Source organism: Xenopus tropicalis, chromosome 1 (assembly GCF_000004195.4).
Source record: "Xenopus tropicalis strain Nigerian chromosome 1, UCB_Xtro_10.0, whole genome shotgun sequence".
NCBI classification, from domain to species: domain Eukaryota; kingdom Metazoa; phylum Chordata; class Amphibia; order Anura; family Pipidae; genus Xenopus; species Xenopus tropicalis.
In genome coordinates, this window is record NC_030677.2 from 56,529,736 (window position 1) to 56,553,954 (window position 24,219).

The following is a 24,219-nucleotide window of genomic DNA, read 5'->3' on the forward strand; positions in this document are numbered from 1 at the left end:
CAGGGCAATAGCTATCTTAAACGGGCCTTACTAACAAAACCAAGTCTCGTAGAGAGGATAGCTATAGGCACAAATACTGGCATGTATGCCGGCAAATAGGGTTGCATCGAGAGAGCCGCTATGGGTATTTAGGTTGGTATGTGTGCCAGCTTATAAGGTGGGGTAGAAAGGACTGCTGTGGGTACTTACACTGGTATGCGTGCAGCAATGGAGCTGGCGATCAGTGTTAAATATAGTGCCAGTGCCGGCATCGGCATTACCGTTTATTGTGTCCATTAGGGGTAACGTGTCGGAAGCCCGATCATCAATTGCGCCCATTCCGGGTAGTTGGCATCACTGTTGTGTGATTACAGGCAATATATGCATGCAACCAAACTAACCGTTATCGCCAGACCGGACGGGTTTGGACAGAATAATCCTGGTTTCCTCAATATGTATATGTATCAGGAAAAAGGTTTAGAAACTGTAAGATTAACAGGTGGCCAAAGTCAGGGACTGGTTGGCACTGGTGGTGTTCGTACCCCCGGTTGGAGGACATAAACCAACCAGGCCTTCCTATTATATCCCATCGGGTAGAAACATACTGTGGTACTCCTGCATGATGCCAGGGAGCAAACTTGTGGGTATCAATCACCTAAAGAGGCCTCAACAGAGGTCATAGCCAGCTCGTAACACGGGTATACTATCTGAGATACTACATTGCTCACGGCTCGGTAAGTGAATACAGTGCATACCCCGTGCGTGCAGCCGTGATATTACTACATGGAGGATAAGCAAAAAAGGTTTTTGGGGAAGGGGAGAAATGCATATACTACAATGGTAGAAATAAAGAAGTAGCTGAAACCAGGGGAAAGAGAGAGAGAACAAAGAGACACCCATGTCCACACAAATAGGATAAAAGCAAAACAAAACCTATAGAAGAAATTGCTTAACTAAGTATTGTACAAGAAATTGTTTCAAGCAATTCAAACTCTATACAAGTCCTAGGTGTTCAATAACCAGTACACCCCGATGGCCAGGGACACGCAAGCGATTAATGCTGATCAGCATGTCTTATCTTGATGTCAGTATGTCTGTACTATATTTGGGGTCCATTATGCCTACGAAATTAAATGTATTAAGGGCTTCCTACACATAAACATAATGATTACAAAGACATGATCAAAATACATCATAGCTAAGGCATCTACATTGGATAAATCAAGGCCCATTGGACGTCATTTATGGTAAGTAAAATGGTGAATATGAGACAAGTTCGTTCAACCCGAAGGGATTCAGGGTATTGAGTTTGTGGATCCAGCGGAGTTCTGTTCGCAGTAGTAGCTTTTCTCTGTCTCCACCACGAACCGGAGGTGGAATGTAGTCTATAATCATGCTCCGCATGCTAGCCAGAGTGTGATGATGCGTCAGAAAATGTAGGGCTACCGGAGTGTCCGCTTTTCCAGTGTCCAGTGCTGTGCGGATTGCCGATCTGTGGTTCGCCATGCGATCGCGAAATGTAGTAATAGTTTTACCAATATAATATAGACCGCAAGGGCATCTGATGAAATATATTATAAATTTGGATGTACAAGTCACTCGATGTTTGATAGATATTGGTTTACCCGTGTGCGGGTGATGAAACACTGATCCCGTTATAAGATTATTACAAGTTGTGCAAGATGGACATTTGAAACATCCAGGTTTAGTATTGCTGAGCCATGTGGTTGGTTTTTCAAGTGTATAGCAGTGTGTGGGGTCTGTTTTCATTAGCAGATCTCTCAGACTTCGCCCTCTTCGATATGCGATGCGTGGGGGATTTCTGAAGGTGGGTGGGAGTGTCTTATCTTTTGCCATTACTGACCAGTGATTATGAATTGACTCAATTATTGTTTTTTTGTCTCTACTGTAAGTGGTTAGAAAGGTTAATCTCTCTGGTCCGGTATCAGATTCCTTTTTCTGGATTCCTAAAAGATCCTTTTGGCTATAGGATAGTGCTTTCTCCTTGCAGACCGCCAAATCTTGCAAGTTGTAACCTCTTGTCAGAAATCGCTCAGTCATGTCTTCGAGTTGTTTGCCCAATTGTATTGGATGCGTATTATTTCTGACCATACGGAGCATCTGCGAGAATGGGATACTCCTAAGGAGGTGTGGTGGATGGCAAGAGGAATGGTGCAGAAGAGTGTTACGGTCCGTCGGTTTCCTGTATGTAGTAGTGTGGATGCCGGTTGGAGTTAGTGTAATGGTTAGATCCAGAAATGATATTTGGTGCGTATCAATTGATGCAGTAAAGCGGATAGGAGAAGGCAAGGAGTTTAATTCGGAAATCATGGATGAAAACTGTTCCGGGGTACCAGTCCATAGGATGAACAAATCATCGATGTAGCGATACAGTTTGAGGATGTATATGCCATAGTTGGGTAAAATGTGGGTGTGTTCATAATCCGACATGTACAGATTCGCGAAAGAAGGTGCCACATTAGAACCCATACTGGTTCCGCTTGTTTGCAGAAAAAATGATCGTTCAAATTTGAAATAGTTCATGGTCAAGCAGAATTGTAGTAAGTGTATAAGGAAGTCTATTGGTGGTCTGTTAGTGGCAGGTTGTTTGAGCAGACAATTTCTGACTACTTCCAAACCTTGATTGGTAGGGATTACTGTATACAGTGAGGATACATCCATTGTAGCTAAGCATACGTGTGAAGGCAGAGGTTGTAGTTGGAGTACTTTATCTAAAAAGTCCCCAGAGTCTTTGATATACGTGGATGTCCCTTGTACCAATGGTTGTAAATAATAATCTACAAACGTCGCAATTGGCTGGAGTAGTGAGCCCCGTGCACTAACGATTGGGCGGCCAGGTGGTTTAATATTGTCCTTGTGGATTTTTGGTAATGTATATAAAATTGGGCAAATGGGGTAATCCTGTATCAAGTAATCTAGGGAGTTTTGTGAGAGCAGTCCCATAGAAAAACTCATTTGTAAGAATGAATCAATTTGTTGCTTGAACTTAGTTGTTGGATCTTTCGTCAATTGTAGGTAGGTTTCCTTGTCATTCAGCTGCCGCAAAATTTCCAGTCTGTAGTCTGTATAGTTTTGTATCACGATCGATCCTCCCTTATCAGCAGGTCTAATCACAATCTCCGGATTATTAGCAAGGCTATGTATAGCTTCCCTCTCTTTTCTTGAAAGATTAGGAAAATTTGGAACATTTGCATGATGTGAAGAAATTTTTCTAGTTTCATCTATCATCAGACGGGTGAATGCCTCTATCGATTTGGGAGTATTGGTAGGTTCAAAGGAACTTGGTGCTTTCAAGATCACTTGTTGTGATGTAGAGAGTCTGAAGTGTTCCTTCAATTTGAGGGTACGTTGAAATTTGTGTATATCAATCAATAGCTCAAGAGCTTGTGTATTGTGTGTAGGTACAAACGAGAGGCCTTTGGAGAGCACGCTCTTCTCAGACTCTGACAGGGTAATAGAGCTAAGGTTGAAAACTACCTCCTCATTCCCCTTGTTGCCCTTGTTGAACGGGTGTTTGCACCCACCCTCTTCTCTTTTCCCAATTCGTATATATATATATATATATATATATATATATATACAGTGGTGTGAAAAACTATTTGCCCCCTTCCTGATTTCTTATTCTTTTGCATGTTTGTCACACAAAATGTTTCTGATCATCAAACACATTTAACTATTAGTCAAAGATAACACAAGTAAACACAAAATGCAGTTTTTAAATGAGGGTTTTTATTATTTAGGGAGAAAAAAAATCCAAACCTACATGGCCCTGTGTGAAAAAGTAATTGCCCCCCGAACCTAATAACTGGTTGGGCCACCCTTAGCAGCAATAACTGCAATCAAGCGTTTGCGATAACTTGCAACAAGTCTTTTACAGCGCTCTGGAGGAATTTTGGCCCACTCATCTTTGCAGAATTGTTGTAATTCAGCTTTATTTGAGGGTTTTCTAGCATGAACCGCCTTTTTAAGGTCATGCCACAACATCTCAATAGGATTCAGGTCAGGACTTTGACTAGGCCACACCAAAGTCTTCATTTTGTTTTTATTCAGCCATTCAGAGGTGGATTTGCTGGTGTGTTTTGGGTCATTGTCCTGCTGCAGCACCCAAGATCGCTTCAGCTTGAGTTGACGAACAGATGGCCGGACATTCTCCTTCAGGATTTTTTGGTAGACAGTAGAATTCATGGTTCCATCTATCACAGCAAGCCTTCCAGGTCCTGAAGCAGCAAAACAACCCCAGACCATCACACTACCACCACCATATTTTACTGTTGGTATGATGTTCTTTTTCTGAAATGCTGTGTTACTCTTACGCCAGATGTAACAGGACACGCACCTTCCAAAAAGTTCAACTTTTGTCTCGTCGGTCCACAAGGTATTTTCTCAAAAGTCTTGGCAATCATTGAGATGTTTTTTAGCAAAATTGAGACGAGCCATAATGTTCTTTTTGCTTAAAAGTGGTTTGCGCCTTGGAAATCTGCCATGCAGGCCGTTTTTACCCAGTCTCTTTCTTATGGTGGAGTCGTGAACACTGACCTTAATTGAGGCAAGTGAGGCCTGCAGTTCTTTAGATGTTGTCCTGGGGTCTTTTGTGGCCTCTCGGATGAGTTGTCTCTGCGCTCTTGGGGTAATTTTGGTCGGCCAGCCACTCCTGGGAAGGTTCACCACTGTTCCATGTTTTTGCCATTTGTGGATAATGGCTCTCACTGTGGTTCGCTGGAGTCCCAAAGCTTTAGAAATGGCTTTATAACCTTTACCAGACTGATAGATCTCAATTACTTTTGTTCTCATTTGTTCCTGAATTTCTTTGGATCTTGGCATGATGTCTAGCTTTTGAGGTGCTTTTGGTCTACTTCTCTGTGTCAGGTAGCTCCTATTTAAGTGATTTCTTGATTGAAACAGGTGTGGCAGTAATCAGGCCTGGGGGTGACTACAGAAATTGATATTGAAATTGAAAATTGAAATTGATAAACCACAGTTAAGTTATTTTTAACAAGGGGGGCAATCACTTTTTCACACAGGGCCATGTAGATTTGGAGTTTTTTTTCTCCCTTAATAACGTAAACCTTCATTTAAAAACTGCATTTTGTGTTCAATTATGTTATCTTTGACTAATAGTTAACGGTTTTTGATGAGCAGAAACATTTAAGTGTGACAAACATGCAAAAGAATAAGAAATCAGGCAAATAGTTTTTCACACCACTGTATATATATATATATATAAGATTTTGTTTGGAGAGCTCTGGTAAAGCAATGGTCCATGATAAAGTGTTTTTTGCCTTATCAGACTGTAGTACCTGGTATGAAAATTATAGAATGATTCTGAGAGGCAGTATTTCAGTCTTTCAATTTAACTTTGCTGCAAGATCAGAGTGTAACTGAATGTTACATGTAGAATTTGCAAGATAGAATACATTTAAAGGGACAGCATACCCCCTTGTTCAACATAAATTGAATCTACTACATATTTATATCTTGAATTGTATACAGGCCTATATTTGAATCTATTTTCTGCCCCAGTAACCAAACCTCAGCTCACCCCTTTACCGTGGCATCCAGTGCATGTGGTGCATGTGCAGATGGTCCAGATGTACTTTGTATGTGTCAATCACAGATGAGCTAGATACCACACCCACCAGCCCTGCACTCCAAATGCCACCCTCTGTAAAGCTGGTGTTGTAGGCATGTCCCTCAGGTGCTGATATGGTATAAATTACCCTGTTAGATAATTAAATTACTAGTGCAGAAATAAATAAAAGTCCATTATGCAGCAGGGGTTTTGTGCTCTGGTAGTCTAACGATATACCTCACAAGGACCAGATATGGAGTAGCTTCAATTTTACCTTTTTTCCCAGTGCAACTGAACAACAACACAGTGGCAGTGCCCTCAGCAGTTCCAATAATATGTTGGGTAAATTGTGTGAAAATAATTGTGTTGAATGGACCTATCAGTAGAAAAACAGTGGCTAAATGGGGCAAGGATTGCAGTACTGATGAGTATTCTGAGCCTATAGTGAGGCCCATCTGCACACAGTGTGGAGGCCAGCAATGAATGTTATAGAGAGTGCTGTCTCTCCACAGTCTTGATGTTGATGTCTGTTTGTGGGACAGCAGAATGGACCTAAGCCTGAGTGATGGAATGCATTGTGCTGCAGATTTCCCATTCTCTTTGTAGTGACATGACATTAGAGGATTCACTTTTGGATTGTTCGTGATACTGTAGAAAATTCAATGAAAGAGCACCAAGTTGCTAGTGTGTGTTCGCGTGCCTTACTGGAAGAGGCATAGTTGCAGGCATACCTTTATCATGTTTGGTAGAATTGCCAAAGAAATGCGCATTGGCAGTGAGAGAATAGGAAACTCATCAGAAACAGGAATTGTGATTTCAAATATGTATTTTTCTTTGTAGATCCATTCCAGTCTTATTCTACAGACGATGCTGAAAAGGAGCAGCCAGTGCCACCTGCTCTGCAGAGAAAACCTACAGTAATCAGAATCTCTGGCAAGCTAGGGAAATGTAAGTGTTGTCAGAGTATCCACATCAATGGCATTTGCTGTGTAATGCTCTCCTGTTCTGCCCTTGACATTACTGACCCCTTCACTGTGGCTAGTGGGCAAATTAAATGTGACTTCTTAGCTTTGCTTCTTTTTATTTAGCAAACTGCATTCAAAAGCTACCTTTATTAGGACTGCAGATAAGAACAGGTACTCTGGGCCCTGTATATACCAGGGTTTTTAGGTAGTAGTGGGGCATATTAAAAGGGTGGTTCACCTTAAAATTGACTTTGATTATGTTATAGAATGCCCTATTCAGTTGGTCTTAATTTGGTATATAGCTTTTAAATTATTTGTCTTTCTCTTCTGACTCTTTCCAGCTTTCAGATTGGGGTCAGTGACCCCAGCAGCCAAAAAACTATTGTTCTGTAAGCCTACAGTTTTATTCTTATTGTTACTGTTTATTACTTATGTTTCTATTTAGGCCTCTATTCATATTCCAGTCAGATAGGTTTAATTGGACCGTAGCAACCAGATAGCTGGTAAAATTTCAAAATGAGCTGCTGAACAAAAAGCTAAATGATTAAAAACCACAAATAATAAATGAAAATCAATTGCAAACTGCCTTAGAATAGCATTCTCTACATCATACTAAAGTCAATTTAAAGGGATACTGTCATGATTCTGATTTTTTGGTGTACTTTTAATTTCTATATTACAATGTTTACATAGCAAATAATTCACTCGCTGTAATATAGGTGTGTAGGCGCTATCTCCGTGTATTGTGCCTGAGTCTGAGCTTTCAGAAGGAGCCAGAGCTACACATTACAACTGCTTTCAGATAAACTATTGTTTCTCCTACTCCCATGTAACTAAAGGAGTTCCAACTAAAGGATTTCTTACTATTGAGTGCTATTCTGATATCTACTGGGAGCTGCTATCTTGCTGCAATGAGGGGGGGGGGGGGGGGACTCTACCTCTTTTGCTGGCAGCTCACAATAGTTCATCACCCTCTAACTGTGCTGCCCTCTGGGATAGTGATTCTGCTGGCTTGCTACCATATCTCATACCACAGTGCCACCACAGAACTAAGATGTATTATAATGAGCAAGTAGAGATGCACATGAGCGATGTTAAAAAATAGATCAGTAGGAAATAGGGAGCATGTCTGCAGTATATTTTAGTAGTGTGGTTACAGACTGCATATTTATGATTTGAGCCTTTTTGGCCTTCTACATCCCCAGGCTTAGTTGTTATCCCTGGATATTTGCTACTCCTTTGTGTTAGAATGGCAGACGCAGGGATAGAAAGATACAAGGACTCCATTGTATCAGGGACACAACCGTAACCTACATAGTTGTCATGCAATGCAGGGCACTAAGCTTATACACCAGTACAGAGGCACACATTATACTGGAAAATATCCCATTAATGTATTTCCTATACTATTCATAACTTGACTTGGGTAGTTCTTTCATTTGCAGCTGGGATATTGGGAGTGCAAATAGGAAAGCAACTGCTAGAAAAATACATAATTTGTCATCTCTAAAATATACAGTTCTTTAAAATAATTCATCAAGGGATATATGTTCAGTTGCATCCAGAACATATTTGCCATAATCTATTTGTGTGCTAAAGAAACAGTTTCCCTCTGATTGTTTTACATTTTATATAATATGGCAAAAGCACTGCATAAAGGGAGGTTAATACAGGATATTGTGTAGCTTGGCTTTTCTATTGATGTAGGTGGGCTCTATATAGCTAATGCCTCTGATAAGAAAAGTGTACAGTGGCTTGCAAAAGTATTTGGCCCCCTTGAACTTTTCCACATTTTGTCACATTACAGCCACAAACATGAATCAATTTTATTGGAATTCCACGTGAAAGACCAATACAAAGTGGTGTACACGTGAGAAGTGGAACGAAAATCATACATGATTCCAAACATTTTTTACAAACTGCAAAGTGGGGTGTGCGTAATTATTCAGCCCCCTTTGGTCTGAGTGCAGTCAGTTGCCCATAGACATTGCCTGATGAGTGCTAATGACTAAATAGAGTGCACCTGTGTGTAATCTAATGTCAGTACAAATACAGCTGCTCTGTGACGGCCTCAGAGGTTGTCTAAGAGAATATTGGGAGCAACAACTCCATGAAGTCCAAAGAACACACCAGACAGGTCAGGGATAAAGTTATTGAGAAATTTAAAGCAGGCTTAGGCTGCAAAAAGATTTCCAAAGCCTTGAACATCCCACGGAGCACTGTTCAAGCGATCATTCAGAAATGGAAGGAGTATGGCACAACTGTAAACCTACCAAGACAAGGCCGTCCACCTAAACTCACAGGCCGAACAAGGAGAGCGCTGATCAGAAATGCAGCCAAGAGGCCCATGGTTACTCTGGGGGAGCTGCAGAGATCTACAGCTCAGGTGGGGGAATCTGTCCATAGGACAACTATTAGTCGTGTACTGCACAAAGTTGACCTTTATGTAAGAGTGGCAAGAAGAAAGCCATTGTTAACAGAAAACCATAAGAAGTCCCATTTGCAGTTTGCCACAAGCCATGTGGGGGACACAGCAAACATGTGGAAGAAGGTGCTCTGGTCAGATGAGACCAAAATGGAACTTTTTGGCCAAAATGCAAAACGCTATGTGTGGCGGAAAACTAACACTGCACATCACTCTGAACACACCATCCCCACTGTCAAATATGGTGGTGGCAGCATCATGCTCTGGGGGGGCTTCTCTTCAGCAGGGACAGGGTAGCTGGTCAGAGTTGATGGGAAGATGGATGGAGCCAAATACAGGGCAATCTTGGAAGAAAACCTCTTGGAGTCTGCAAAAGACTTGAGACTGGGGAGGTTCACCTTCCAGCAGGACAACGACCCTAAACATAAAGCCAGGGCAACAATGGAATGGTTTAAAACAAAACATATCCATGTGTTAGAATGGCCCAGTCAACGTCCAGATCTAAATCCAATCGAGATTTGTGGCAAGATCTGAAAACTGCTGTTCACAAACGCTGTCCATCTAATCTGACTGAGCTGGAAAGAAGAATGGGCAAGGATTTCAGTCTCTAGATGTGCAAAGCTGGTAGAGACATACCCTAAAAGACTGGCAGCTGTAATTGCAGCAAAAGGTGGTTCTACAAAGTATTGACTCAGGGGGCTGAATAATTACGCACACCCTCCTTTGCAGTTATTTATTTGTAAAAAATGTTTGGAATCATGTATGATTTTCCTTCCACTTCTCACGTGTACACCACTTTGTATTGGTCTTTCACGTGGAATTCCAATAAAATTGATTCATGTTTGTGGCTGTAATGTGACAAAATGTGGAAAAGTTCAAGGGGGCCGAATACTTTTGCAAGCCACTGTATATGTATGTATGTATATTTTTGATATAGCACTACTGATGCCTACAGTACTGTACAGTAGAACAATACATTGATTGAACAAACTGAGGTCAAGTGTTAGAGACAAGCAGAAGAACTACAATCTTACAAGAACTTACAATCTAATATGCCCAAGTTGTACATTTGAAATGTTAAAGGGGAATTAGCAGAAAAAAATAATTTCCCTGTGCTGTTAATTATCCAAGTTTTTATGAATTATGTCCCCAGCTTCTGAAGAACTTCAGGTTCCACCACCACTCCCTGCTGAGAAGCCTGTTGGAAGCCTCTACAATAAATCAAGCATGAGGCCTCGTCCTGTAGGCAGAAAAGTATGTTTTTATGTGCTATATGATTCTTCCTGTATATATATTTGCGTTCATTTATATAGGCCTGTGGGCCAGATGTAGCCCTCCAAGGCAAGAGAGACTATTCTGCATGACATCATTTTAATATAATCCAGACCCCAACATGTGCGCTGGTGGGTAAATCATTGTATGGAAGAAGTTGTACAGCTCTACTCCATGGATACCAGCACTTCAAGTTTTGCAAACAGTAATTCTCAGCAGTTGCATGAAGTCAAAGCCCACACCTGCCCAAGGGGCATAAATGTATAATAGCTAGCTCACCTTTTATATCCACATGTGTTAAGTGGTTCCATTGGGGTTTCAGCCTCTCTGTTCTTTTAATTACTTACAGCTCACTATATCACAGTTATTCTTTTTTTGCTCAAGGACTGGGAGTCCACAGAGTCTATAGAAGAGACTTGGACCAAGCCGGTGCTGCCTACAAGGTCAGTTTGGGCTGCAATAACCTTCTTACAATAGTATTATTTAATGAGGTGATTGTTTTTCTGCACAGAAAATGATCTCATGATAAGACACCTGAATAAACAAGTATAAATTTAAATTATAGTGGTTTTATATCATTGTTATTATTTATTTTTTATTTTGAATTAAATTGAAAAAGCTCAGTATCCAACCTTAAAAATATAGTACCATTAAACAAGTTGTAAAGCCATATTAGTTCTAAGTAACTTTTCAAAGAGTTTTAAAGTGGACCTGTCACCGAGACATAAAAAGCTGTATAATAAAAGTCCTTTTCAAATTAAACATGAAACCTAATTAAAAAACCCATCTGTCAATCATATATTGCTTGCCCCGCCTCTATGCCTTAGGCATAGAGGCGGAGCAGACAATAACTTTAACTTTCCATTCAGCACTACCTAGATGTCACTGCACATCTCACTTTTCCCCTCCCTCCTCCTCATCTAACTGTGTAACCAGTGCATGTGTATGGGCATCTGGTCCTCCATTCTGGCACATAAACAAGATTTTGGTATGATACAAAGCTTGCCTTCATAACAGTGTCCACAAAATGGCGCCTGCCTGCTTGCTGTGATTGTGTAATTCCAAGACAGAAGGAAACAAGATTTATATTATTTATATAGTGTAAGTAAAGTTTATTTTGCTCAACTAACAATATAGAAAATAATTTGGAGTTATTTCTTAGGGTGACAGGTCCCCTTTAAAGTAAATTATATATAATGTACTGTTGCCTTGCACTGGTAAAAGTTGTGTGTTTGCTACAGTAACTCTACTATAGTTTATATATAATAAGCTGCTGTGTAGCCCCGGGGGCAGCCATTCAAGCTGGAAAAAAGGAGAAAAGGCACAGGTTACATAGCAGATAATGGATAAGTTCTGTAGAATACAATAGTGTTTTATCTGTTATCTGCTATGTGCCTGTGCCTTTTCTCCTTTGAATGGCTGCCCCCATGGCTACACAGCTGCATTCTTTATATAAATTATAGTAGTGTTTCTGAGGCAAACACACCAGTTGTACCAGTGCAGGGCAGCAGTACATTATATTGGAATTTCTTTTATACACCTGAATTTTTTGGTGTTACTGTTCCTTTAATCAGCTGGTTTCTAGATGTGTCTTTATAATCATGTAACTGTGCATTGTGGTTCCATTCTTGTAGCTGGGTATAGTTGGCTTCATTCTATTTTTGGGCTGTGTGCTAAAATTACACTGTATTGCTTTTTCTCTGCTGTCAGAAAGTCCCCATCCTATAAAGCAAAAAAGCCAGTATAGTCTGTATGTGTTACCCCTGAATCTGCCCGTCTTAGTTATTTTAGTCAATACTTTTTAAACCATATCTATATATTTATAGAGCATCAACAAAAATTGCTAGTCTGTTCTTCATTTATTCATTGATCTTGATGATCTTTTCTGCTTTTCCTTATTGTTATTAAAAATTCCCTGTGCTTGTAACAGCTGCATTGCCTAAAATTAAGTATTCACGGTATAAAATCAGATTACAGTTGGGTAGGGTCCCTTGAAAAAACCAAAACAACTTGTTAAAATGACCCTCATAATAACAGCATACGTATTTATGTGCTTTTCAAGAATAGCAGTGTACTTTCTTTAGGCCCTTTTCGCCATAGCGGTTTACCAGTTGTGTTTTTTAAAATGAATGCATTTATTATGTTGAATTAATGTCTAGGCCTGTTGGCATTAAAGTGATGGAAACTCCTAGCCAACCACAGAAAGGCCCTCCAGGACGTCCTCCACCACCCAAAGTATCCAGAAATTCCACCCGAGACGGCTTTCCCCGATCTGCTTCTGATGTTGGTTTTAATGCAAAACACAATACATCTGGCATCAGCAGGTCAAAGAGTCATGTCATTAAAAGGCAACAACCAGATCTACCTCCCCGGCCCAAGCCTGGACATCCCCTGTACAACAAATACACAGTGAGTTTGTTTTTTCTTGCTTAGTTGAGTTTACATTGTAATACATTTCAACAAGTGCAAAAGGTCCAAAAAAAAAGAAATTTTTTAAGAAAGAAAAATACTTTGAAAAATAAGCATTATAATATGTGGCATATAGAGAGCACCCCCTAGCGATCGCTTAGGGACATAGCAACTAAAAAGCCATTGAAAAGTTAACAATTTTATTGGATTTTAATTGGAATAAAACAATTGCAAAAGGGCCGACTACATGTTGATCTCCCCATTCCCTAAAGCAGTGATCCCCAACCAGTGGTTCGTGAGCAACATGTTGCTCCCGAACCCCTTGAATGTTGCTCCCAGTGGCCTTAAAGTATTGATTGCATAAAATCCACTGTAAAGCCAAACAGAGGCTTCTCTAGGCTGCCAGTCCACTTAGGGGCTACCAAATAGCCAATTATAGCTCTTATTTGCACCCCCAGGTACTTTTTTCATGCTTATGTTGCTCCCCAACACTTTTTCTATTTGAATGTCGCTCAGGTTGGGGATCCTTGCCCTAAAGTGATGCCTTCTGTTCAGTACAGAGCTCAATTTAAACATTTTCATATACCAGGCCACTCACAGCACAGTGTCTGCTTGTAGATTTGGGATTAATTCGCTTGGGATCTACATTTTTCTAAAATAAATTTTTTCCCAAAAAATTATGTTGTACCATTCTATTTTAAATGGCCTCCAAAATCTTTAAAGGAGAAGGAAAGCCTAATTTACCGAGGGGAGCACCAGCCCCAGGTATAAGGTGGGTGATTACAATTACTGTGGGGTGCTTAATATTTGGCACCCCCAGTGATATAGACTTTCCTTCTTCTTTAAAAACATGATGTTTTCTTTAAAAAAAAAAAAAAAAAAAAAAAAAAGATTCTGTTTAATTGAATATATTTTATTTTAGCTGCCCCTGCCTCACGGGATTGCTGATAAAGATGTTGTATCCAGTAAACCAGGAGAGCTGTCATGCAAGGTAATATACTCTCTACAGTGTGCAGCTAGCAAGAGTGACCTATTGGCTCAACGTGAAAAGGAGCACATATTTGTATGTGTAAGGGTTTCTGTAGTGGGGGGACGTGTTTTGGTGTTAACCAAAATGCTTTTCTGGTGTCTTCTACCCCTTCAGTTGCGGAGATGCACTTTTTATTTTTGCTACTCGGATTCCACACTGCATATGTAGAGCAATGGAAGTGGATCCAATAGAAAAGCATTTTGGTTGAGTAAATGCACTTCCCATTTTTATATTAGGCAGAAGGAGAAGGAAGCCTAGGGATTTTAATGCCCAGCCAGGGTGGTATGCTGCTCTTATAGTGAAGTGCATTCACGAACCCCAATAAAGGTGGAACTGGTCTTCTTTTGGGAATGTGATCCTTAAACTGTCCCGGCAGTGTGTTAAAATCAATGAGGTTCTGTCCCCGTTCTAGAATTCCCAAATACTTGGGAAAGTATATGGCATAATGGTTAGCATAATTGATGGAGAGTGTATAAGTGGCAACAATTTTTCTTGTTAATATGCAGCGTGGAGAGGTGCTTGTACTACTGGAACAGACTGACAATAATTCCATTCAGTGCCACAAGGGTTCAGCAACTGGAGAAGTCAAAATATCCAATATGACGATTATTACTCCTCTCGACGATGATGTGGAAACCAGAAACAATGTAAGATACTGTAACTGTTGGTTAGAACATTCTCGTAGCAAAAGTAAAGGCAGCCAGTGCTTGAACTAGTTTGTTTCAGCTTTTGTCCATTAATTAGAAGTTCAGAATTACATTGTCAGGGTTGCTTGAAGCTTATGCCACACATGGTTTTTATTTTATTTACATGTGCTCTTCTGTAATACTCTTTTATTAAAAAAACTAGATCACTTCCCAGTACCAGAAATAGAAAGTACAGTACATTATTATCATCACACCCCAGCACTGGCCTGACTGGGTTTATTTATAGTTATTTACTTGGTTATGTTTGCTGACACCATGAATATAAAATGTAAAAGATTCTTAACAGGTCCTTGGAAAATAGTAGTAGAGTAGCGTTTGCAGTTGGTGCAACTTAAGGGGATACTGTCCCTTTTGGCACAGTGTATATCAAGGTAATAGCAAGGGGATACAGTTACAGCTTGCAGTCGGTATCATATATGTATCATATAGCATTACCTTTTCCTGCTATTATTATCTAGGATGCCCTTTTTTACTGACCATTATTTCCTTTCATTTTGCTTATTTTATCCAGGTTAGCAGTGGTGACGACAGTCATGTTCCCCATGCCATAATACTACATGATTTCAGAGGAGGTGGGTATGAAAACGATGCTTATAGTCCCAGCTGACAAGCTGTTTATTTTATTCTACTATCATTGTTGAATTCAAATCCTCCAGCCTAATGGGGAAGCATGCCTTCTATGGGGAATGTTTAGATTGACCTAACTTACTTCAATTAGGTAAAGTAATATATCAGTAACTATCAAGAAAATGAACATTCTATGCATTAAGAAAGCCAGCCCCTATGAAGAAAATGTCAGTCATCATATGATAATTATCTAATGATATGATAATTTTTCCATTTCCTGACAAGGGAAGAATAAAGTGTGGTAACATCTATTATTTATGGGCACAATGGGAAGCTAATGTTTGTTTTGTTATTGCAGTATTGGAGTTTTCCCTGGGATTGTCAGAAAAAAAAAAAACACCAGGAAACACCCTGTCTACCATAAGCTGAACTCTGAATTAATATAAAAGGAAATGTCATTCATGTTTTTCTTGCACGGTTAAATGCATTTGGCCATTCGTTTGTGTGAGTTTAGCTAATGCTGATCAAAGGCACAGATGCATGTATGTGGAAGTAACTGTATTTGCCACTTCTGATTACACTGAGGCAGTAGGAGCAGCAGCAACTTTCACACTGTCTCTCTAGCTGTCATTCTAACCCCAAATAGGTATTGTGTTCCCCCTGGTGTTCATGTTTAGAACTGCCACATAATATATTGAGTACAACTCATAATGGTTCTGTTTTGCAGAGCAAGCGTCTGATCTAAGTTTGAATTCAGGAGAGACTGTTTATCTGCTGGAGAAAATAGACAGTGAATGGTACAGAGGGAAGAGCAAAGGCGGCACTGGGTTATTTCCTGCCAATCACATCAGGGTTATTGTAAGTGTATTAAACCGTGAAACCTCAATTTTACATTCCCTGATTTTATGTTTTTCTGCATTTTTGCAGAATTTAATGCAATATAACATACATTGTATTGGATTTCACACCAAAGTTTTGCCTTGATATTTCCAAACATGGCAGTTTGTCCTCTTTGAGTTTTCTAGTGAAATTAAGAGGATTAAATACTGGTTCCTTCTGCACATAGTGAATTTCATTAAAGTAATACAAAGTATGGATAGTTATATTGTAATATCATTTAAAAGTTCTATAAAAACAATCCGTTATTTACTGCGTAGTCGATAGCGAAACTGTATGACTAGTAGATGCGCCAAGAAGTTTTGGGCAATGAAACGCTAACAGCACAGGGCTGACCTAAGCAATATGAACTTAAAGTTGAACTATCCATTTAACCAGAGCAAGCTTGTCTGAATACAGTCCTGTGGCCTTCCAATCATCAGTGAATGTTGCTGGGTGGGTAGAGGAGACTCCCGTAAGAACCTACACTTCTCCGTCACTCACTGGTGTAAATTCCCAATGTAGGCCTATCCATATTTTCTCTATTGGCACATAGCTAGTATTTATCCACTTTGACACAGGTGACTTCTGATTTGTCATTATTGTGTCAGTTTTGTCTGCTGAGCTGTAGACAGAACAAGAATATGTACAAGAATATTGGTTCTTTATACCATGGATCCAGTCATCTTACTTACAAAAAGCCAATTTTCTTGTTAACTCATGTTTCATTAATTATTTCCAGCATGCACGGTCTAGTCCTTGCTACAATATTTTTATTTTTATCAGGTTATTTGAAATACTGTGTTGTAGCGTTGCACTTTGACAGTCCCTCCTTTAATCAGATATGCCATATATTGCCCTGTTGCTAATGCTGTGTTCCCATTTGATGATTCAGGTTGATGTTCCTAGTAAAGGGCTGCAGAAGAAGCCATCAATCCCATCTAGTATAAAGTGAGTATGTGTGAATATTTAGCAGTAGTTTATGTTTACAATTTATGATTGCAAATAAACCTGAGGGCTTTGTATCAGAGACCCAGAAGCTTTGGAATTTCTACTGCAAGTGTTTTGCCCCCATTCAATATTTTACAGCCTTTGCAACAGTGGCGGCAGTCATGCAGGGCTGTATGATCCTTGTATAGCAAATAACAAATTCAAAATAAGCTTTTAGAACCAGGCATCTCCTGTCATTCATGGTATTTTACACAGGATGGAACAAAATTTTTAATGATAATTTTGACATTGATCTTTAAACATATCTCCGCTACTAAAAAAACAGGTAAATCTGGCCCTAATCCTAGTGCTGTTTGATTCTATGGTAAAAACAAAGCCTCCAGCTTCCTACTCTGCCCACATAAACACTTTAGCTAAATCCTGTTTTTTTTTCTGCTTTTGAAATTGTGTCAGCAACTGAATCACTCATGTCTTCCCTCACTCTTCCCTGTCTGTTGTTTAGCTTATCTTCTTTCTGCATGTCAGTCTAGCGTAAGCGCTGCATCCATTATATCAGTATTCAGTCTATAAGCTGAGCTGGCTTTTCTCTTCTGACTCATGTTTCAACGATTCCTGTCTAGCAAAGTATTGTTTTCTAAATCTTGGAAGAGTCAGGTGTTTCTAGACTTCACTTCTAACCAAACACACATTTAACGCTTCCCTGTTTATTGCTCAACTCAATTTTAGTGGTATGTATATATCATTTAAATATATTTAAGTCAGAACTTCATTTTCTGTTATGTTATTTGTCTAATGTATGCTATGGGCTACTGTTTTAAGTGTAAATCGTGTTATACATAATCTTTATAGGCTCTTTTAGGCAGTGATCTTCTACATGTGTCAACAGCAGTGGCTGTAGTAGTGTGACAGTAAGACTTGATAATGACAGATGCAAGTGATACAAAAGTGACCTTTGGCATAATCAGTCTTTATTTATTTCTAGGGGTGCGCGATGTGTTGCACGGTTTGAATTCATAGGAGATCAGAAGGATGAACTCAGCTTCTCAGAGGGTGACATAATTGCTCTCAAGGAATATATTAATGATGAGTGGGCCAAGGGAGAGCTTAAAGGGCAAACTGGAGCTTTCCCGATCAATTTTGTTGAAATAATAGAAGATTTACCAGCTGGAGGCCTGAGTAAAATGATGGCAGGTTAGTATATTTTATGGGGTGCTTAAATAGTTGTAACTGAATATAACTTTTACTTTATAATAGATACTGTAGAAAAGCTACACAGTCAATTTACTGAGCCAATGTAGCTATCTTCATTGCTAGCCATCAGATGCAATAGTTATTAACACAGGTTGTCATACTCACTCACTTGTGTATGTGTGAGAGCAGGCACTCACTGAGCAGTCCTCAAAACAGATGTGTAGAAATTTTGGAAGCTCAGACAGTGTTCTGTATGAAAGAACTACATCCTCATTCTTTTTCTCCCACAGATGCTGCACATTCACAAAAGAAGTCGGGAGCATCTGCACAGGTAAATGTGCTTTTTTCTGTGCTTTTTTTTTTTTCTTATAATGAGAAGGAATCATATAAAGCAGGGCTGTCCAACTGGTGGCCTGTGGCCCCCCCCACCTGTCTGGCTGCTGTGACTGCTTACCTTTGTGTAAGCTTTAAATTGTATCAGTAGTTAGATTAACTGACCCCCTGCATGGTTCACACCTCAGATTCAGGCTGTAACCCCCCCTGTATAGTTTAAACATGTAATCCCCTGTAGTGTTCACACCCTTTAATCCCTGCATTGTTCACACTTCAGACTGTAAGCACCCACATTGTTCACCTGTTCACACCTCAGACTCAGACTGTAGGAGCAGTGCCAGCATTGTGTCACTGTATGCTGCCTGTGTGTGCCATACTCTGCCTGCCCTACCCTGCCTGTGTGTGTCATAATACGCCTGCCCTATGCTGCCTGGGTGCCACAGGCAGCAACGTGTATGCCATCCCAATGGCGACGTTATTGTTGCTGGTGGGATGGCATGTCAGGGAGATTAGTTCCCCGCCATAGTGAAGATTTTTCACGGGAGACTAGTTTCCCCATGTGCCACTGCCCTTAGTTTATGAGCCCTGACTAAGAATAAAAATACATTTAAAGGCAGTTTCCTTACTGCAACTGGTTCCTCACATGTCTTCCCACCTTTATTTACTTCTGCAGCAGCCCCAAGTATCTGGGGAATGGGCTGAAGCCCTTTATGACTTTCATGGAGAGGCTGAGGAAGATCTGCCATTTAAGAAAGGAGATAAGATCCAAGTAATAGAAAGGCTGGATACTGAATGGTACAAAGGGCGTCTGAATGGCAGAGATGGGATCCTGCCGTCTGCTTTTGTACAAGTCTCTTCAGGTATACACTCCAAATATTAATGTATGTCACAGGGCATGGTGCAGATTATTGACTCTACATCAGAATATGTATTCTCTTAGCAGAACAAAATGTGAACAAATGGTTTTTAAATTTATTTATGTATTTAACAGTGTCTATAAAGAGTATTTAGGCATTTTTTGGAGAACCACCAAACTAGTGTTAATCTATCATAAATATCTTGTTGCTTTTCACAAGTATGTTGTATAGTATATATAGTATAGTATATATAGTGTCATAACAGTTATTCTCTCATACATGCTCAATATGAAGCTGCAAATTAGTGATCCAGATGCTGGAACAATTGCAGAATTGCCTTTTTTTAATGTTATAGTTAATGGAATATCATTCCATTGGGGCAGGGTGTGGCAACAGTTAGTGTTGCAGACCTTGCAGTTGATGATGAAGGGACCAGGAATGTACAGGGCCCTGGCTGATCAATAATTTCTATGTGTGTTTCCTAAAATGTAGAAATGTAAAATAGTTAATTTGTGGAGCCCTATAACTAAGTTCTTTATCTGTTGCACCATTTTGTTCTGGGTAAACCTTGCAGTGTTGGCTAGCTATACTACACATAAATAAACTTTAGAAGACTATTATTTGCTGAGGACTTTGGGAAAGCTTCTCTTATCTGTATACTGTCTTCCTGCAGGAACAAAGCCTTGGCAAACTCAGGAAGGAAAAGCAGGAAAGGCTCGGGCACTTTATGACTTCTGTGGGGAAAACGAGGATGAACTCTCATTTAAGGTAACTAGGCAATATATATGAGCCACAGTCAAATGGTCATTTGTCAGCAATCCCATTGGCTGACTTTAAAGGAGAAGGAAAGTTACCATCACTGGGGTGTGCCAAATTTTAGGAGCCCTCCGGTGATTGGACGGTGTTCTTTCTTATGACAGACATATGGGCCTGAGCAGGGATCCCGAACCTTTTATACACATGAGCCACATTTAAATGGAAAAAGTGTTGGGGAGCAACACAAGCATGAAAAAGGTTCCTGGGGGTGCCAACAAGAGCTATAATTGGCTATTTGATAGCCCCTAATGTATGTGGACTGGCAGCCTACAGAAGGCTCTGTTTGGCATTAACTTGGTTTTTATTCAACAAAAACCTTCTTACCAGAAATTCAAAAATAAGCACCTGCTTTGAGGCCACTGGGAGCAAAATCCAAAGGGTTGGGGAGCAACATGTTGCTTGCGAGCCACTGGTTGGGGATCACTGGGCCAGAGGCACACACACACTGCTTTGTATCTGCCATACACAGAGCATTTCCAAAGCATTGCAGTTATGGTGCCATGCACAGGCAATTTCAGGCCTTTTTGTCCGCTATAGTTCTCCACTAGAGGCCATTGGCTGGATAAATCCTGCCTGCAGGTTATAGGGCTCATTAATGAAAAGTTGCTCCTAGTTTCATTAAACTTTTCTTTCTCAAATAATTTTTTTTTTCAGGCAGGAGACATTATTTCGGGGCTGGAATCCATAGATCATGAATGGATGAGCGGCGAACTTTATGGAAAATCTGGAATATTTCCAAAGAACTTTGTTCAGCAATGTTAGTCTCAAAGGCCAAGCCTCTGTGCCCATCTGTGCGCATCCTGTCCTCTCAAACTATCACCTTTGGTGCCAACGGAACTTTTTATATTTTAATGTGTGATATTTTTGCACTACTTTTTTTTTTATCTTAGAGAACAAAAAACATTTGTTACCTGTTATGTTACTGTCCTGTATTAGTACTTTCAGTCCAACGAAATCATGTGTAACATACAGCGAAGGGTAATGTAGCATTGCAAAGGGCTCACACAAAACTTCACTTCACCAAATAGCTTTGACTTATTCTGATCTAAATGGCAGAACCAGCAAATCTTGGACATGACTGTAATGCTAATTTCTGCCTCCCAAGGGAATGTAAAATTGCTTGCCTAGCACTGAAAAGCTATATCAACCAATCAGTTGTTTGCTTTTAGTAGCCTATCTGCAGGGGTTTTCAAGACAGCTGGGCCCTGAAATCTGAGGGTTCCCATGGGCACAAATAATTAAAGATTTCACCACAAATAATAAAAGGGATCCATTCACAATTCCATTTGCAGGGACTGAATGATGTTGGTGGATAGAGATGTGATTAAGAATCTGATTCTCTCTGGGGAGTTACATGGAATGATGCAATAAGGAGCAAGGTCCACTTGCAGGAACTATGAGATGTCGGCGGGTAAAGGAGTGTGATTAAGAATCTGGTGCCATGGATTGGTTATATGGGGTCTGGATCAAATATTGAAACTATACCTCTGTTTTTAAACTGCTGGTCGGTTGCTATAGATTGTAGAACTGGCCAAATGGATGTGGCTTGCTTTTAAATTAATTTTTCACAGCAACGCTTACTTGGATACCTCTTTAGTAATGCCATGCACTGGCACACATATGTCTCTAGAATTAAGAGCATCCACAGATATCCATGCTTCCTCACAATAGCTAATTTTTCTCTCTTGGATGGTGTCATAAATTAGTTATTTCATGAACATTCTTGTTTCAGGTTGCTATTGCATTTATCATTTTATTTTGCACCACTGTCATTTGAAATGTTTATATTTGATGGTGCTGGCATGAAGATCAGATAAGTTCACCAATTTACTACTTTTGGGCAAAACAGGGATGATGGCTCAGATACTGCTGTTTGAATTGTGTATCCCTGCAGGGTGCTGTATTATCTGGGTACCGAGTCCCAAGTGACATCAATGTATATAGTGGCAATCATTTAATCAACAAACTGTATGCAGCACATCATATTCATTCTATCCAGTGACACGCTGTCCATTATACACAAGTGTTAGCTAGGCCCAATGAAAGTTATTATGTAAATAGACTTTTTGTAAGAGAGTTGGAAGCTTTGCTGCAAAACACCCGCTTTACAGTTGTTTCTATAGGATCACAACCTGAAGATGAAATCGATGTAAAAAAAATATCAACTTTTTTTTCCTCAACTTTTCCTTTTCTGCTAAGGCTCTCCACTGGCTGGAAGCTCAGTATGCAGTATGTACAGTCACTTCAACTAGAACATTTTCTATGGTGGAGAAAAAGAAGAAAATGCACTTTAAGGAATGTCCATTGCTCCTCTTTGTCTCTGTTTTTCTTTTTACTTTGTCTCTCCTCTTTGTCTCCTTTGTGCCTCGTCTCTCTCACTCTCACCTTTCTTTCTCTGTCTCTCTCTACAGTATATTATTACCTGCTGAACATTGGGTGAAAGAGTATTAGTTTACCAATTTGTTTAAATGTTTCATTTAGACAATTGCACATTGCTAAATCACTGCATATTAAATCAGATTTTTAACAAATCATTTGCATGTGTGGGCATGGATTAAAAAGACAGCGGAAAAAAGGACTCTTCCTAATGTGTGACAAGAGCTCATGGATACACTATTTAAGATTATTGTACTGATATGTCTGGTAGCTTAAATCTGACATCGTATGTAAACTAATTTCTAAATTGTTTTGTACAATGGATCATTTGTATGGATGTATTTTTTGTTATACTACTTTTGTTTGTTGTGTGTGTCTATACATTTCCAACAAATGATTTTAACATAGGTATAGTTTTGTTTGTGTACTAAAGCCAAGGGCTGAGATTTCCCACAGCCCCATCCAACATCTTATTCCCAAGTTCATTGAAGTTGGTTTGCCCTTACTGGGATAGTTTTCCATTAGCTATAATAATTTAATATCGGTGGCATTTGCTTCCACTCAGCCATCAGAGCATTAGTGAGTTTGGGCAGTGGGTTTATAGTCAACATTCCAATTAATCCCACGGGTGTTTGCTTGGGCAGAGGTCAGGGCTCTGTTCAGAACACAAGTTCTGCCATCTCGGCAAACCAACTCTGCACTGCTCTTCCTTTGTGCATTATTATTATTTGCAGAATCGTGCACTGAAATCCTTTATTAAAGGGCAAATATAAACAGGCAATTTTATTGCTTTCCCAAATCCCCTCAAATGTGCTCTGATGTGCTGCAGTCTCTCTTTACTGCTAAGTTGCATTGATGGCAGTTGATATCACAGCTCCCTGACACGACTGTTGAAAGACTCGGCTGTAAGAACTGGTTGGATGTTTTAAGCTGCCACCACTGCTCTGCTTTGGCTTAATAATAAGTGGAGGTGAAAGAAAGAAATTGCCAGAACTGCCCATGTTGCCTCCCAATCACTTTGCTTTCATTTTCTTTTAGCTGAATCCAGGGGCCCAAACCAAACATGTGAAGCACAATTGATTACTTCAGAGAACCCATTTACACCACTCCCACCAAGGATAGCACTGTGCAGTGATGTTAGGCTTGTAGAGTGTTCATCTGCTTTAAAAAAAAACAACCATGTGCTTTTGATAATTAGTTGACATTTTGAAACATGCAGTGCATGTTAAAACTGCGAAGATGTGATTTTAGGAGAGGTGTCTGGGTGCTTTTAACCATTTAAGAGGGATCATTTACAAGTGCACTCATTTAGGTTGGCAGGGCAGTATTCTGTTATATGGCAAGAGAAGCTAGGGTTCCATTGTCGACTGCACCCACAGGTCCTCTCTAACTAGCTGCTCATTTAGATACTTTCCTCTCGTTCAGAGATGCCAAACAATAGGGTATTTTATCATTGAGTGCTCTCTTGTTTCAGAGATCCTTTGCATCTTCCCTGGGCTGTGGGCATGTGTAGTAAGGGCTCAGGGAAGCTGCACGGGATCACTTGAATAAGGCAGGAGGTGTCCCTTTGCTCAGTAGAATAGTACTACGGGCTGGTGAGTTTTTCACATTGAGGAGCAGTACTGAACAGACTGCAGCTAAATCCAGAAGGCCTCAAGGTTGCAGTCTGAGTAACCTTGCACATACCTCTCCTTAATGTCTGTACTCCTAACCCACACCCTCATGTTCTCTCTCCCTTAACTACTCCTCCAATGTATAGACCTTTTCCTAGCATTCCCACATAACAAGTAATTGCTGCTCCCTGGCAATATAAACGGTTGCGCTTAAAATAAACCTTACCCCTGTTCCACACCCAGGATAGTTGGCCATACACCT

At 40.0% G+C, this 24,219-nt stretch overlaps 1 protein-coding gene across 9 annotated transcripts in view; it reads left to right on the forward strand.

Annotated features, from left to right (window-relative positions):
• sh3d19 (SH3 domain containing 19) overlaps positions 1 to 22,749 on the forward strand; it is an 82,816-nt gene extending 60,067 nt beyond the window's left edge. For all 9 annotated transcript variants that reach the window (XM_031895497.1, XM_031895498.1, XM_031895494.1 and 6 more), the window contains 14 exons: positions 6,410 to 6,517; positions 10,113 to 10,213; positions 10,616 to 10,674; positions 12,391 to 12,640; positions 13,563 to 13,631; positions 14,177 to 14,317; positions 14,889 to 14,949; positions 15,672 to 15,802; positions 16,716 to 16,771; positions 17,754 to 17,962; positions 18,253 to 18,293; positions 18,969 to 19,155; positions 19,826 to 19,920; positions 20,623 to 22,749. In XM_031895497.1, the coding sequence (XP_031751357.1) occupies positions 6,410 to 6,517; positions 10,113 to 10,213; positions 10,616 to 10,674; positions 12,391 to 12,640; positions 13,563 to 13,631; positions 14,177 to 14,317; positions 14,889 to 14,949; positions 15,672 to 15,802; positions 16,716 to 16,771; positions 17,754 to 17,962; positions 18,253 to 18,293; positions 18,969 to 19,155; positions 19,826 to 19,920; positions 20,623 to 20,730 (1,616 nt within the window). In that variant the 3' untranslated portion in view covers positions 20,731 to 22,749. The remainder of the gene's footprint in view (positions 1 to 6,409; positions 6,518 to 10,112; positions 10,214 to 10,615; positions 10,675 to 12,390; positions 12,641 to 13,562; positions 13,632 to 14,176; positions 14,318 to 14,888; positions 14,950 to 15,671; positions 15,803 to 16,715; positions 16,772 to 17,753; positions 17,963 to 18,252; positions 18,294 to 18,968; positions 19,156 to 19,825; positions 19,921 to 20,622) is intronic.
• Positions 22,750 to 24,219: the final 1,470 nt, after the last annotated feature.